We start from the raw sequence: 16148 nt of genomic DNA, 5'->3' as shown, positions 1-16148 counted from the left end.
AGGTTGAGGGGCCCCACCCCGCCCCCGCCCTCTTCCTCTGTATGCAGGGGGGGCCTTGGGTGCTTGTCCACAGGCCTCCTCTCCACCAGCTGCTTCCATTTCTGAAGGCAGCTTGTCCTACACCGGTCACCTTCCCAACTCCATGACCTTTCTCTCCACTTCCCTGCAGAAAGCTCCGTCTGCTCTCGCAGACACCTGGACTTGGCATTACCCAGGCGCTAGACCTTGCTACAGTCTCAGACACCAGAGTCCCACCCTCTGGCCACGACCTCCAGTCCTTTCTTTCTTCTCCTCCTCTCCTATCTCAGTGCTTGTCTTCCTCCAGACCTCAGACCCCTTGTCTTCTGCCCTTTTGATGCCTCTCTGGTTCTCTGACTCTGCACTGCGCCTTCATTCTCAGCTTCACCTCCTCACCCGCCCCTCTCTGACCAGATCCTGCCCCCCCGGCTCCGTTGTTCTTCTCCCTCCAGTCTGGGGTCCGTCCCGCTGTCCCCACGCTCGACCTCTGCCCCCAGGCTGCCGGATGCTGAGGGGCTCGGCGGGTGGGGGCTTTGCTCTGGGCTCGTGGCCACCCTCTGCTCTGTGCCTCTGCCCCTCCCCCATCTGCTGATGGACCCTTAGGTTATTTCCACCTTTTGGCTGTCGTGAGTAATGCAGGCAACATTAGCGTACAGATACTGGTTGCAGTTTCAGTTTAGCGGGGAATTTCTGGGTCCATTTGTAGCTCTGTGTTTAATACCCAAGGTTGTTAATATTTTTCATCCACCCCTCTTTCACTGCCTTTCAGGGGTGCGTTCAAAGGTCTCCCCCATTCCCACCCTGTAATCTACATGCCACACAAATGAAACTCTCCAATGCCAGTCCCTCCTTAGTTTACCATCTTTCAGGTTCCCAGAAGATCAGATCCAGTTTCCGACACAGAAGTTGGCTCCTGCTGCCCCCAGTCACACCTCCCAGCTCCTCTCCAGTGCCCTCTTCCTTCAGGCCTTTGCAAGGGCGATTCCTGGGCCTCGACTTCATTCCTGGGGCCACCCAGTCACACCCAGCTCACCATGTTTACCTGAGACGCACTGCAGGAACACCCCTGTCTCCACACTGGTCTTCAAGTGGATTTACTTTAGACTCAGGGTCTTTGCACAGGCTCTTCCCTCAGCCTGAAACATTCTTACACATGCTTCCAGGTGAAATATCACTTCCATTTGCAGTAGCAGAGTGCCCCCTCTGGCTTGTCCCCAAGCCTCCCATGACAAAGAGAGTCACGTGACTGGGGCAGAGAGCTGGAACAGGAAGTGAGGAGATGCTGGCCTTGGTCCTGATGCTGCCATTACCTATCCAACTTTGTGACCCTGGACAGGTCCTGGGCCTTTTCTGGGCTTTGATTTCCTAAACTGTAAAGGACATGGCTGGACTGTGTTATTACTAGGGATCCTTCAGGATATAAAAGTCTAAACTTTTGTGGGAAAGGTAGTAGAATAAATTCTGTTTTTGTAGTGTTCAGCAAAGCCAGCCAATGTGGAAACTGGATCCATCTTAAAGAAAACACATGTGTGGTCCAGACCTCCTCCTGCCTCGAGCTGTTGCTCAGACCGACACCACAGGGTTCTCCCTGTGCTAGCGCGTTACGTCCAGGACGTTTGTATTGCGTCAGAGTGACAGCCTGGATGCCTCAGTCCCCACGCATACGTGACTTTTTCCTTCTTGGCTCTCCTTTTCTTTGCTGTACTAGTCCGTGTCCCTAGTCCAGATTTTTTTTAAAACCCATTTTAATAACAGACCATAACCACACTGATATCCTCACATGTGTGGCTTTTGTTGAGCTCACAAAAGATGATCAAAAGATGGTTGGGGACTGGCTGGCTGATTGCAACATCTGACTTTCCTGGGGTGGCGTGTAGCTCCAGTCGGCCAGCCTCCTGTTTGTGGATAACCCCGTGGGTGCCGGATTCAGTTATGTGAACAAGACTGATGCATACGCCAGAGACCTGGCCACCGTGGTATCAGACATGATATTTCTCCTGAAGAGCTTCTTTGATTTCCACAAAGAATTCGAGGTAAGTGGGGCCTCAGAAACAGCTCAGCGAGGGGCTCGCAGTCATAGCACTGGATCCATCAGGTGCAAACACCCGCAAAGAGTTACACGCCCAGCTCATTCCAGAGAAAACCTTTTTGTACCCAGGGATCAGGTTGTGGGTTTCTGTCGTCTGTAAAGATGGTTTTAGCTTGAAAGAATGACCCTGCACCCAGTATTCTCCTGACACATAAAAACCAGATATGGGAGGAAAGATCAACAGAAGCAGATTTGTTTTGCCTGGCCATTACATGCAGTAGAAATTTGAAATGGATTCATGTGAATTAAAAGGCATTCAGGATATTTAATTCTTTATAAATTCTTTTTCTTCTAGAGGATTCCATTCTACATTTTCTCAGAGTCTTATGGAGGAAAGATGGCTGCTGGCATCGCTCTAGAACTTTATAAGGTAACAGGGAAGATGACTTTGTTGTTTGGTTCCAGACCGAAACTGATTATTTTACTTGTTGTACTCACCTGATAATTAAATATACTTTGAATAGGACCTTGTACATGGAAAGTAAGAGAAAGTCTGTAGAGGATGAGATGGCTGGATGGCATCACTGACTCGATGGACATGAGTCTCAGTGAACTCCGGGAGTTGGTGATGGACAGGGAGGCCTGGCGTGCTGCGATTCATGGGGTCGCAAAGAGTCGGACATGACTGAGCGACTGATCTGATCTGAATGACCATAAAAAGTTTCAAAAAGAATAGTGAAGTTGGCACAGTTCCAATATTAAACAAGCTATTCCGCTGAGTGAAGCAATGTGGTGCTGGCATAGCAACAAATGCAGATAAATGTAGCAGGTTAGAGAGTCTGGAAGCATATTTTGTCTGTACTTGTATGTATGTGTGTATATGCATGTGACTATGTATATGATACATATATATCATACTTACATAAGATCTTATATAAATGATAGGGTGGTATTTCATATCACAGGGAAAGACAGAAGGTTCAGCAAATGGTTTGGAGACAGATGGCTATTACTTTGGAGGTTAGTAAAGTTAGATTCCTGCCTTGCGTGAAACATCGGTATTTTGCTTTGACTGCGCTGGGTCTCTGTGGCCGCACATGGGCTTTCTCTAGTTGCGGTGAGCAGACGCTGCTCTTCGTTGCGGTGCACAGGCTTCTCATTGTGCTGGCTTCTGTTGTGGAGCACGGGTCGAGGGTGTGCGGGCTTCAGGAGTTGCGGCTCCTGAGCTGCAGGGCTTAGGAGTTGTGGTTCATGGGCTTAGTTGCCCCGAGGCATGTGGAATCTTCCCAGGCCAGGGATGGAACCCGTGTCCCCTGCGTTGGCAGGGGAGTCTTAACCACTGGACCACGAGAGAAGTCCAGAACAGCAGTTCTTGATAGATTCAAAATTTTAATGTAAAAATCAGAACTATAAGAGTACTTGAAAATATAGAAGAAAAGATGTATAATCTTGGGTAGGAAAGCTTTCTTTCATAAGATGAAAAGCCAAAAAGAATAATTTTGGCATAATTTAGATCTAGAAATTTAAAACTTCTTAGAGTTCTATAAATAATTTTAAAAGATATGTGTACAGACTCACAAATATATAATAGAAAAAGTCTTCGTATCAATAAATCCACTTAAAAAAGGGTAATATCATAATATAAATTTGCCAAAAGATATGAGGAAATGATTTATTGAAGAAATGCAAACAGCCTGTGAACATGTGAATGGTGTTCAATTTTTATTAGTAAATCAAAGCTGTGGGATTTGCAAATATTTTAGAAAATTGGTAACCCCCAGTTTTAGTAAGAAGTTTGTTTCTTGGCAAGAAAGCTATGACAAACCTAGGCAGTGTGTTGAAAAGCAGAGACGTTACTCTGCCACCAAAGGTCCAAATAGTCCAGGCGATGGTCTTCCCAGTGGTCATGTGTGGATGTGAGAGCTGGACTGAAAAGAAGGCGGAGGGCCCAAAAACTGATGCTTTCAAACTGTGAGAAAACTCCTGAAACTCCTGAGAGTCCCTTGGACAGCAAGGAGATCGAAGCAGTCAATCTTAAGGGAAATCAACCCTGAATTCTTGTTGGAAGGACTGGTGCTGAAGCTGGAACTCCAGTATCTGATGCAAACAGCTGACTCGGAAAAGTCTGTGATGCTGGGAAAGATTGAGGGCAGAAGGAGAAGGGGATGACAGAGGATGAGATGGTTGTATGGCATCACCAAAACAATGGACAGGACCTTGGGCAAACTTCGGAAGATAGGGAAGGACAGGGAGTCCTGGCGTGCCTCAGTTCATGGGGTCGCAAAGAGTTGGACGTGACTAGGAGACTGAATAACAAGGAAGTAAGTGCACTCATGAACCTTTGTTAGGAAGGAAAATTGGTAAATCATTTTTTAAAGGCAGTTTGGCTATCTGTCTGCTTATAAAATGTATGTGCCTTTTGAACCAATAATTTCACATCTAAGAGTCTGTCCTGTGGGAATACTTATACATGCATGTGTGTGAGAGGATGTTTAGTTCATCATCGTTTACAATGTCCATAAAAGGAAAACAAGCTCAGTGACTATCTGTTCAGTTCAGTTCAGTTCAGTCACTCAGTCCTGTCTGACTCTTTGCGACCCCATGGACTGCAGCATGCCAGGCTTCCCTGTCCATCCCCAACTCTCGGACCTTGCTCAAACTCATGTCCATTGAGTTGGTGATGCCATCCAACCATCTCATCCTCTCTCGTCCGCTTCTCCTCCTGCCGTCAATCATTCCCTGCATCAGGGTCTTTTCAAATGAGTCAGTTCTTCTCATCAGTTGGCCAAAGTATTGAAGTTTTAGCTTCAGCATCAGTCCTTCCAATGAATATTCAGGACTGATTTCCTTTAGGATGGACTGGTTGGATCTCCTTGCAGTCCAAGGGACTCTCAAGAGTCTTCTCCAACACCACAGTTCAAAACATCAGTGCTTCAGCCCTCAGCTTTCTTTATAGTCCAACTCTCACATCCATACATGACCACTGGAAAAACCAAAACTTTTGACTAGATGGACCTTTGACAGCAAAATATTGTCTCTGCTTTTTAATATGCTGTCTAGGTTGGTCATAACTTTTCTTCTAAGGAGCAAGCGTCTTTTAATTTCATGGCTGCAGTCACCATCTGCAGTGATTTTGGAGGCCAAAAAAATAAAGTCTCTCAGTGTTTCCATTGTTTCCCTATCTATTTGCCATGAAGTGATGAGACCAGATGCCATGATCTTAGTTTTCTGAATGTTGAGTTTTAAGCCAGCTTTTTCACTCTCCTCTTTCACCTTCAAGAGGCTCTTTACTTCTTCTTCTGTTTCTGCCATAAGGGTGGTGTCATATCTGAGATTATTGATAAGCTTGGGCTTCATCCAGTCCTGCATTTCTCATGATGTACTCTGCATATAAGTTAAATAAGGAGGGTGACAGTATACAGCCTTGACGTACTCCTTTCCCAATTTGGAGCCAGTCTGTTGTTCCATGTCCAGTTCTAACTGTTGCTTCTTGACCTGCGTACAGATTTCTCAGGAGGCAGGTAAAGTGGTCTGGTATTCCCATCTCTTGAAGAATTTTCCACAGTTTGTTGTGATCCACACAGTCAAAGGCTTTGGCATAGTCAGTAAAGCAGAAGTAGATGTTTTTCTGCTTTTTCAGTAATCCAGTGGATGTTGGCAATTTGATCTCTGGTTCCTCTGCCTTTTCTAAATCCAGCTTGAACATCTGGAAGTTCATGGTTCACCTACTGTTGAAGCCTGGGTTGGAGAATTTTGAGCATTATTATCTATAGAGGATTACTTAAGTGAAATACGTGGATCTTTCCATGATGGACAGTTTGCAGCCATCAGAAAGAATGGGTAGATCTGTGTGTATATACACATACAAATATATATATGCTTATGAAACCAAAGGAAGAAGTTAGAATAATATATACCATGTTAACTGTGGTTAACTCATGGGTGTGAGGATGTAGGTGGGGCAGAGGTAAAGTTTTTTTCACATCTTTCTCCTGTCTCCTTCAGTGAGTAAATATTTTACAGTGAACTTGTATGACCTTTTTTTCATTGAAGTATAATTGATGTTCAATATTATATGTTCCCTACGTACAATTTAGTAGTGGTAGTGTTAGTCGCTCAGTCGTGTCCGACTCTTTGTGATCCCACAGACGGTAGCCCCCCAGGCTCCTCTGTCCATGGGATTCTCCAGGCAGGAATACTGAAGTGGATTGCCATTCCATTCTGCAAAGGATCTTCCCGACCCAGGGATCGAAGCCAGGTCTCCTGCATTGCAGGCAGATTCTTTACCATTTGAGCCATAGGGAAGACTCTCATGTACAATATAATGATTTACAATTTGTAAAGGTTATACTCTGTGTATTCCATGTGTCCCTTCTAAAGAAGACAGGGGCTACACCAGAGCCCACACAAATCCTGCCAACACCCTTGGGAGAACTTCACAGTTCCCATTCATTTTGCAGATAGTGGGCGGCAGGACAGTTACCCTTGTCCTCTAGTGGATGTCTGAGGTCTTTGGGTACCCAGAGCATCCTGGGTGAGCAGAAGCACTCTGTGCTCAGGAAAGGCTGTGTGTTAAGGCCCGACTCCCTTCTGTTGAGGAAAGGAGGGAGGCCCCTGGGTCTTCTTGACAAGGATGTTTCTTGGCTTCTCTTTCAGGCTGTTCAGCAAAAGACCATCCAGTGCAACTTTGCCGGGGTTGCTCTGGGTGACGCTTGGATCTCTCCCATCGGTAAGTAGGACACTTTCGGATTTTTTTGGCAGGGGGCAGGGATGGGGGTTGGGGAAAGGTGTGTTGGCGGGGCTGAGCTGCACGATGTGCAGGATCTTAGTTCCCTGACCAGGCATCAAACCTGGGCCTCCTGCACTGGGAGCGACGGGGCTGGCAGGGACATCCTCAGTCCCCATTGTGAAAAGCACTGCCCTTTGTGTGTCCTTTCTGGATGAACCTCCTAGGACACTGTGACGCTGCAGAAGCCTTGACCCGAGACCTAAGGGGTTGGCGGGCATCCTGCCAACTGTCTCGCTCAGAGTGACAGAACTGGCCTCCCACACCCTTCAAGGGTCTCATCACAACTGCATTAACAATACTAAACACTTTATATGTGTTAACTTTGCTGAAGCTTAACGACATCTCCATGGGATGGTTGGTGTTACTATCCCAGGTTTGGAGGTGATGAAACTGAGACTCAGGTTAAGCAGTTTTCCTAAAGTCACACAGCTAAACCCAGGATGCACATGAAGGCAGCAGGCACTTAGCCGTCACCGTGCGTTCCTCCTTGAGACCAGTAGGTCAGCCTCCTCCTTTGCACGTGCTCTTTGTCTGGTCCAAAACCTCCCGAATTCAGCTCGCATGACCCACCCGCCCTTAAGAGTCTGTCTGCCCAGCCCTGAACCCCTGTGTCCAGGTGCACCGTACGGATCGCTCTTCCACCCCAGAAGTACTCCCTTTTTGGAGGAGGATTACCGTTCACTTCCATGTGCGACTATTAATTGCTTGCCAGGGAGCACGTGTTGTGCCCAGTGCTGGGAAAGATACACAGACCTGCTTCATGCCTTCAAGAAGATCTGCACAGCTCAATGTGGTAACCATAGCCACAGTACCGAAATCAGATTGATTATATTCTTTGCAGCCAAAGATGGCGAAGCTCTATACAGTCAGCAAAAATAAGCCCCGGGAGCTGATTGGGGCTCAGATCATGAACTCCTTGTTGCAAAATTCAGACTTAAATTGAAGAAAAAAGGCAAAACCACTAGACCATTCAGGTATGACCTAAACCAAATCCCTTATGATGATACAGTAGAAGTGACAAATAGATTCAAGGGATTAGATCTGATGGACAGAGTGCCTGAAGAACTATGGACAGAGGTTTGTGACATCGTACAGGCGACAGGGATCAAGACCATCTCCAGCCAGTCCAGGTTCAATGCACGATACTGGATGCTTGGGGCTAGTGCACTGGGACGACCCAGAGGGATGGTATGGGGAGGGAGGAGGGAGGAGGGTTCAGGATGGGGAGCACATGTATACCTGTGATGGATTCATTTTGATATTTGGCAAAACTAATACAGTTATGTAAAGTTTAAAAATAAAATAAAATTAAAAAAAAAAAAGACCATCTCCAAGAAAAAGAAATGCGAAAAGGCAAAATGTCCGAGGAGGCCTTACAAATAGCTGAGAAAAGAAGAGAAGCTAAAGGCAAAGGAGAAAAGGACAGATAGACCCATCTGAATGCAGAGTTCCAAAGAAAGCAAGGAGAGATAAGAAAGCCTTCCTCAGTGATCAGTGCAAAGAAATAGAGGAAAACAATAGAATGGGAAATACTAGAGAGCTCTTCAAGAAAACTAGAGATACCAAGAGAACTTTTCATGCAAAGATGGGCACAATAAAGGACAGAAACAGTATGGACCTAACAGAAGCAGAAGATATTAAGAAGAGGTGGCAAGAATACACAGAACTATACAAAAAAGATATTCATGCCCCAGATAATGACGATTGTGTGATTGCTCACCTAGAGCCAGACATCCTGGAATGTGAAGTCAAATGGGCCTTAGGAAGCATCACTACAAACAGTGGAGGGAATGGAATTCCAGTTGAACTATTTCAAATCCTAAAAGATGATGCTGTTAAAGTGCTGCACTCAATATGCCAACATATTTGGAATACTCAGCAGTGGCCACAGGACTGGAAAAGGTCCATTTTCATTCCAATCCCAAAGAAAGGCAATGCCAAAAAATGTTCAAACTACCGCACAATTGCACTCATCTCACCCGCTAGTAAAGTAATGCTCAAAATTCTCCAATCCGGGCTTCAACAGCACATGAACCATAAAATTCCAGATCTTCAGGCTGGATTTAGAAAGGGCAGAGGAACCAGAGATCAAATTGCAATTGCAAGCATCCGTTGGATCATCAAAAAAGCAAGAGAGTTCCAGAATAACATCTACTTCTGCTTTATTGACTATGCCGAAGCCTTTGACTGTGTGGATCACAGCAAACTGTGGAAAATTCTTAAAGAGATAGGAATACCAGTCCACCTTACCTGCCTCCTGAGAAATCCATATGCAGGTCAAGAAGCAACAGTTAGAACTTGATATGGAACAACAGACTGGTTCCAAATTGGGAAAGGAGTATGTCAAGCCTGTATATTGTCACCCTGCTTATTATTTAACTTACATGCAGAGTACATCATGCAAAATGCCGGGCTGGATGAAGCACAAGCTGGAATCAAGATTGCCGGGAGAAATATCCGTAACCTCAGATAGGCAGATGACACCACCCTTATGGCAGAAACTGAAGAAGAGCCTCTTGATGAAAGTGAAAGAGGAAAGTGAAAAAGTTGGCTTAAAACTCAACATTCAGAAAGTTAAGATCATGGCATCTGGTCCCATCACTTCATGGCAAATAGATAGGGAAACAATGGAAACAGTGAGAAACTATTTTTTTTGGCCTCCAAAATCACTGCAGATGGTGACTGCAGCCATGAAATTAAAAGACACTTGCTCCTTGGAAGAAAAGCTATGACCAACCTAGACAGCATATTAAAAAGCAGAGACATTACTTTGCCATCAAAGGTCCATCTAGTCAAAGCTGTGGTTTATCCAGTAGTCATGTATGGATGTGAGAGTTGGACTATAAAGAAAGCTGAGCACTGAAGAACTGATGTTTTGAACTGTGGTGTTGGAGAAGACTCTTGAGAATCCCTTGGACTGCAAGGAGATCCAGCCAGTCCATCCTAAAGGAAATCAGTCCTGAATATTCATTGGAAGGACTGATGCTGAAGCTGAACCTCCAATACTTTGGCCACCTGATGAGAAGAACTGACTCATTTGAAAAGACCCTGATGCAGGGAATGATTCAAGGCAGGAGGAGAACGGGACAACCGAGGATGAGATGGTTGGATGACATCATTGACTCGATGGACATGAGTTTGAGCAAGCTCTGGGAGTTGGTGATGGACAGGGAGACCTGGTGTGCTGCAGTCCATGGGATCGCAGAGTCAGACACGACTGAGCGACTACACTGAACTGAGCCACATATGACTATTTAAATTTATATTATAAAATACAATAAAAATCAAATCTTTTGTCTGCACTACTATCATTTCAAAGTATCCAGTAGCCATAGGTGGCTGTGGACGTGTTGTGGATCACACAGATAGAGAACGTTTCCGTCACTGCAGAGGTGACCTCAGAGGTACACATCCAGGCTCAAACTACGGCTTCTAAGTCAAGTCTGTCCCACCACCCTGCTTTAGTAAATAAGCTTTTTGCTGGGACACTAGCGTGCCCATTCATTTGTAGAATACAGGTCATCTGTTTGGAGCCTGCAATAACAGAGTTGAGTAGTTGCAACAGAGACCAGCTGACCTGCAAAGCCAAACACATTTACTGTTTGTCCCTTTACAGAAAAGGTTTGCCAATCCCTGGTCTAGATAAAGCAGGAAATGGGATGCCTTGGAGGACTGCAGTTGATTCTTTATAAGAAACCGAGGCCCAGGCTTGATGGTTTAGCTGGAGAGGAGAATGACAGCTAGTTTCTGAAGGACCTGGTGTGTCTGCATTTCTCAGGGTGTGTCCTGAAGAATACCAGCCCAGTGAAGTGGTATGCAAAGGGCTCCATGGCCAAATAAGTTTTGCAAGTGCCAAATACTGGCCGTACCTCCTCAAGGTTCACAGGCACATTAAAGGCTCTGATAAGTCCTGCAGTTAAAAAAAAAAAGTGTTGTCTTTTGCATAACCCCAAAGGTATTTAGCTAACAAATCATATTTCTGTGTTAATACCTAGGGTAGCATCCTGCAGAAGTGAGGTTATTTGAAACAGACTTTGAGATGGTTGGGCTTTGGGGGAACTGTTGAAGGCTTTGTAGCAAAGGAGTGGTGCATTAGCCATTGCGTCATCTTAATGCCCTCTTGTAAGTTAAAAATGTTCCTGTTGCTCAACATCTCCAGTATGGTGGCTATCAGGGATATAAAAGAGAGACATTGAATAAATAAGGGCTGTGTTTTCATTTACTCTTTTCTCCTTTTGGAGAAGTTATTTTGTTACCCTACCCTAATGATTGGAGTAGGAAGTGGCAACCTGCTCCAGTATTCTTGCCTGGAAAATCCCATGTACAAAGGAGCCTGGTGGGCTGCAGTCCATGGGGTCACAGAGTCAGACATGACTGAGTTACTGAGCATGAGTGCCATGTATTCAAGTGTGCTCTGTAAGTTACGGTCCTTGATAGAAGTCAAAGTGTGTGTGAGTCACTCAGTCGTGTCCAGCTCTTTGTGACCCCATGGACTATAGACCGCCGGGCTCCTCTGTCCATGGAATTCTCCAGGCAAGAATACTGGAGTGGGTTGCCATTTCCTTCTCCATTGATATAAGTCAACTGTACTTCAATTTAAGAAAAATTACAGAAAACAAAAGAAAACCACATAAGCAAAAAAAAAAAGTTGTGCTTGCTACCTTCTTAGCACTTCTATCAATGGACTAGCCTTAGTTACGGTAACTGTGAACTTGTCCAAACCAAGCCCAACTGTTCTCTGTGAAGTTGGGTGTTGTCTTACTCACATTTGTCTCATAAAACTCATTATTGGCTTTACTCCAGTTCTCACGCCTTTACATTCTCAGTGTACTTTTGGAATTGAAATGAATTGATTGGCAGTATAGCCCCAGAAACTTGATGCAATCAGTATTCGTCCTTAATTAGCTCCTTGGTGGAAACTTGTGTCCTCAAATTGGAGGAGCGGGCAGGGTGCAGAGCAGAGCGAAGCAGAGGGCGGGGAAATACCTTATACCCTCACAGTCGAGAAGCGTGCAGATAAGCGCTGCCGCTGCACACGCACAGCCTGTCCGTGGAGCCATCCCTGGCGCTGACTCACTGGCTGGGCTGATATCAGGCCAGATTAATGTGGCCCTTTAGCCCTGACTTAACAGAAAGGTTCCACACCCTCACCCCACCTCCCAGCCACCAAGACATGATCCCTGGTGGGTTAAGGAGCCTTCACACCCAAAGCCACTGTGTTTCTTGCTTCTGTCTCTCTCTGCTTTGGGAGGAAAGCTGGTTAGGTGTTTTGAGGGGAGGACAATCACAGAAAACTCACTCTGTCCCTGCGTGGTGTCCTTTAGATTCGGTGCTCTCCTGGGGACCGTACCTGTACAGTGTGGTAAGTAGACGAGCCCAAACTCTCAGCCTGACAGCCCAGCTGACTTCCTCTGGCTGTGTCTGCAGGAGGGACCAAGCTAGTTGGGTTTGTCTGTGCGGTTGACACTGCCCCTTAGGGACCTATTTAATAATCCATATCAAGTTGAAAACCGTAAGCAACAGCCGGCCTTGGGGACAAATTTAAAGAAACATCAACACAGTTATCCCATTGCTCCAGGTACTAGACATGCACATTTTAAAATCTCCCCAGATTTTTATTATAGACATTTCCGGATATGCAGAAAGGTTGAACGATCATGGTGAATACCCATATAGCCATCACCTAGACTTGGTTGCTATTTTCTGGCATTTCCCTCATCAGTAAACACAGCGCTTGTTATGCTGTGCTTTTCTATGAACGTCCCCCTTGCTTCTGCCGCCCACTCTTTCTGTTACCCATGCCTACCCTGAGTGATGCCAGAGTTCTGTCTCTTGCCAAGTCAGAGTGTTCTTGTTTGCATTCCAGTCTCTTCTAGATGACCAGGGTTTGGCAGAGGTGTCTAATGTTGCAGAGGAAGTCCTGGATGCCCTGAGCAAGGAACTCTACCAAGAGGCCACCAGGCTCTGGGAGAAAGCAGAAATGGTCATTGAACAGGTAAGAGGGGATGCGTTTGGGCCAGCCTACTTGGCTTTTCCCTGGGGGTGAAGGGACCTTGGTTGGTATTGTCAGGGCTGGGGTCTATCCGGAGACTGCCCACAAGTCTGGAAATGATGTCAAGCTAAACAATATATCTGACCAGTCTGAGCAGCGACAAGGTCAGAAAGCCACCCAGCCTGCAAGACTTGCCTGTCCCTCAGCTGAAAGTATGGATTCTATAAGAAAGAATATGTTCTGCCAAGGTGAGTGTTTGGGTCCTTGCCAGGCAGTATTCTGGCCGAAGTGAGCCAGGAGGAAGAATCCACAGGTTGAGGACTTGAGTGTGTAGGACCCTCTGCAGATTCTTCCTGGAAATTAACACACAGGCTCTTGGTTTTCTCCTGTGGCATTGGAGCCATCCTTGGATGAGCTACCCCCAGGAGACCGAGTTGGCACTGCTGGTCTCTGGGCCACCAGAGCTTATTTCTTTCTGGTCTGAGCAAATGTACAAAATTAAAGCTGTCCTTGGACAAGATGGGGAGCCAGGTACCTTACTGTTTTGCAGCTCTGGTAATGGATAAACAAAGAAAAGAAATAACACAATTCATTTCTTGTGTATTTCAGAACACAGATGGGGTGAACTTTTATAACATCTTAACTAAGAGCTCGTCTGTGTCCAGAGTGGTGTCGAATCTAGAATTCACCCAGAAACACCTTGGTGAGTGGACCTTGACGTTGGGAGACCATGTCTCAGCTTCCCTGCGTCTACCAATTTTTTGAAAAGTTTTATTGACATATAGTTTACATACCATAACATTCACCCATGTTGTGTAATTCAGTGGGTTTTAGTGCATTTAGAACATTTCATCACCACAGTCCTGTTTTAGAACATTTCCATCACCCCAGAGAGATCCCACATGTCTGTCTGCAGTCAATTTCTTTTCCCACTTCCAGCCTCAGGCAACCACTAACCTGCTTTCTGTCTCTCTAGATTTGCCTTTTCAGGACATTTCACATAGATGGGATCATGCATGAGATAGTCTTGCACTTAACACGGTGTTTTTGAAATTTGGAAACCAGCTTCTACACGTTGAATTACAATGTTAAGCCTCCTAAAGGCTGGATTGAGTTGTTTTCACTGCGGGTGCTGAATGCCTGATAGCCTCCCTTTATACAGAAGCTGCCAGAGGCCTCTAGGTTCCACTCAGCTGATTTCCTTAGGCCGTGCTGGAGAACCTTACTGGCCCCAAAGGACATAAAATGCACCAGTCAAAGCCAATAAAGCCTCTCCACTTGGAAGACGTTCCTGACTTTCCCCCCATCTGGGGGAATCAGGGGACCACTTTTCATCTTCCAGGTGCAAGCCTCCCTCTCACAGCATCCCTGGCAGCTTAGAAAAGAGGGAGGGCCTCTTGGTCTTGTTTCCAGTCCTTTGACTCACCGTGTACCAGTTTGTTTTAGTTCATCTTTTCCAACGCCACGTGAGACAGCTCCAGCAGGATCCCTTAAGTCAGCTCATGAACGGTCCCATCAGGAAGAAGCTCAGAATTATTCCTGAAGACTGCATCTGGGGAGGTAACTTGTGTGACTTCATGAAGTGTTGTTTGTAGAGCCGGGGGTGAAAGAGGTGACGATTCAAAGCCTTAATTTGTAGAATGGGTGTTAGTGGTGGTGCTGAGTGTGTTCAGTTGCAGGTAGAATATTATTACCGTTCACATTTGATAGATGGGCAGACATACAGAGACAGTGAGTGGCATGCCAAAACTGGCTCAGAATAAAGGATTGGTGAGGGAAGTGGGCGGGGAAAGAAATGAAGCGGTGGGTTGTAAGTTGATCACTGTTGAAGCCAGGAGTGGGTCCATGAGAATCATCATCACCATCTCCTCGTTACTTTTATGTCAGTGTGAACTTTTCCGTAATAAAAACTTGAGATTTTAAAGAGCCATGCCCAAGGCCACGGTTGGTTATGAGTGTATTGAAAAAAAAAAAAAAATCATTTTTCGGCAGGGTTTGAGCAGATCGGCCTCTGCAGGTATCCTGATGTGGATGATGAGGTCTGTCATCTGTTGCCTTCTGGTCTGAAGGTCATGGGGGGAAATATGGGAGTCCCCAGGGACCAGGATGAGGGAGAAATAATCTAGCGAAAGTTCCTGCTCAATCGTACAGGGAAGCCATGAGCAAGCGGGACTCCCATGCTCCTGGAGGGGGAACCCGCCAAGCTGAGGAGGGTTTTTTTCATGTCCAAGAGCCCCAAAGCTATGTTCCGTGGGGTGGAACCTTGACAGCTGCAGAGAGACTGGGACTGGACCAGCCTCCCAACCCTCAGAGAGGTCAGCAGAGCACTCGTCCTAGACCTGGTATCTTCAAGTCCCCGTCACCCCCTGGAGTTCTTTAGAAATGAAGGGAAGGTTCGCTCAAATAAAAGAATGCAGTTTCAGAGCCGTGAGGGATGCAGACAGCTGTGGGGGGCTGTGGCGCTGAGGAAGAGCAGATGTGAGTATCCCCGGGAGGCCAGGTGCAGGCCAGGCTCACGAGAACACACCTTGTCAGCTCAGCCCCCTCCTCTTACCCTCATGGCTGTGTCGTCTGGCCCCAGCTTCTCTCGTTACAGGGACTTTTGCAGATGAAAACTGCTAAGGACAAACTCCCCCTGGCTCTGGGTGTGCCTGTGTAGGGTCTGGAAATGAGACTCCTTTCTGGGCACCCTCGGTGTCCTGAGCCCAGTCTGTAGTCTGCCGGCTGTGTGTTCCTATCCCAGCTCGCCACTCACTGTGTTGCCCAGGGCATGTTTCTCAGCCTCTCTGAGCATCATGTTCCTTGCACAGAGTTGATGAAGGAAGGAGGCCCTGGGATGTTGCTGACACAGGACGTACTTAGCACAGTGACTGGCAGATAAAATTCAGTGGTGGCTGTTGCCCTTGTTTTTCAACGTGGTCAGGGATCCAACAAGAATGCTGTGCAGACCGCCTCCCCTGTTGCCCGGGGCTGGTCATCCATGTGGCTGTACCAGGGACAAGCTCCAGCTATGTTCAGGGCCGGTTTGTTGATGATTTCAGTTAGCCCTACTTAACCTGGCCCTGGAGGAAAGCAAAAATCAGAAACCTTAGCCTTGGTGTTACTCAGTAAAGGAGGAAAACTCAGCTGACCCCAAAGCCGTGGTGGTGGAGAAGACTCTTGAGAGTCCCTTGGACTGTAAGGAGATCCAACCAGTCCATGCTAAAAGAGATCAGTCCTATTTCCTTGGGCACTGGCCTTCTCTCGGTTTCCAACCCTCATGACACACAGCATCTGCTCTCGTCACGAGCACCTGAGTGAACAGAGCGTGTGCACTGTTA

At 46.5% G+C, this 16148-nt stretch overlaps 1 protein-coding gene across 1 annotated transcript in view; it reads left to right on the top strand.

Moving 5' to 3' along the window:
• SCPEP1 (serine carboxypeptidase 1) overlaps positions 1 to 16148 on the top strand; it is a 34034-nt gene that overhangs the window by 14170 nt on the left and 3716 nt on the right. Inside the window, exons 4-10 of the mRNA XM_086360879.1 lie at positions 1896 to 2051; positions 2403 to 2477; positions 6704 to 6776; positions 12161 to 12198; positions 12703 to 12831; positions 13438 to 13531; positions 14275 to 14388. Of these exons, the coding sequence (XP_086217005.1) occupies positions 1896 to 2051; positions 2403 to 2477; positions 6704 to 6776; positions 12161 to 12198; positions 12703 to 12831; positions 13438 to 13531; positions 14275 to 14388 (679 nt within the window). The remainder of the gene's footprint in view (positions 1 to 1895; positions 2052 to 2402; positions 2478 to 6703; positions 6777 to 12160; positions 12199 to 12702; positions 12832 to 13437; positions 13532 to 14274; positions 14389 to 16148) is intronic.

This window comes from Bos grunniens, chromosome 19 (assembly GCF_055505025.1).
Source record: "Bos grunniens cultivar Pamir isolate PY7600 chromosome 19, Bosgru_T2T1.0, whole genome shotgun sequence".
NCBI lineage: Eukaryota > Metazoa > Chordata > Mammalia > Artiodactyla > Bovidae > Bos > Bos grunniens.
The sequence above is the reverse complement of the archived record's forward strand: the minus strand, read 5'-3'. Positions and strand labels throughout refer to the sequence as shown.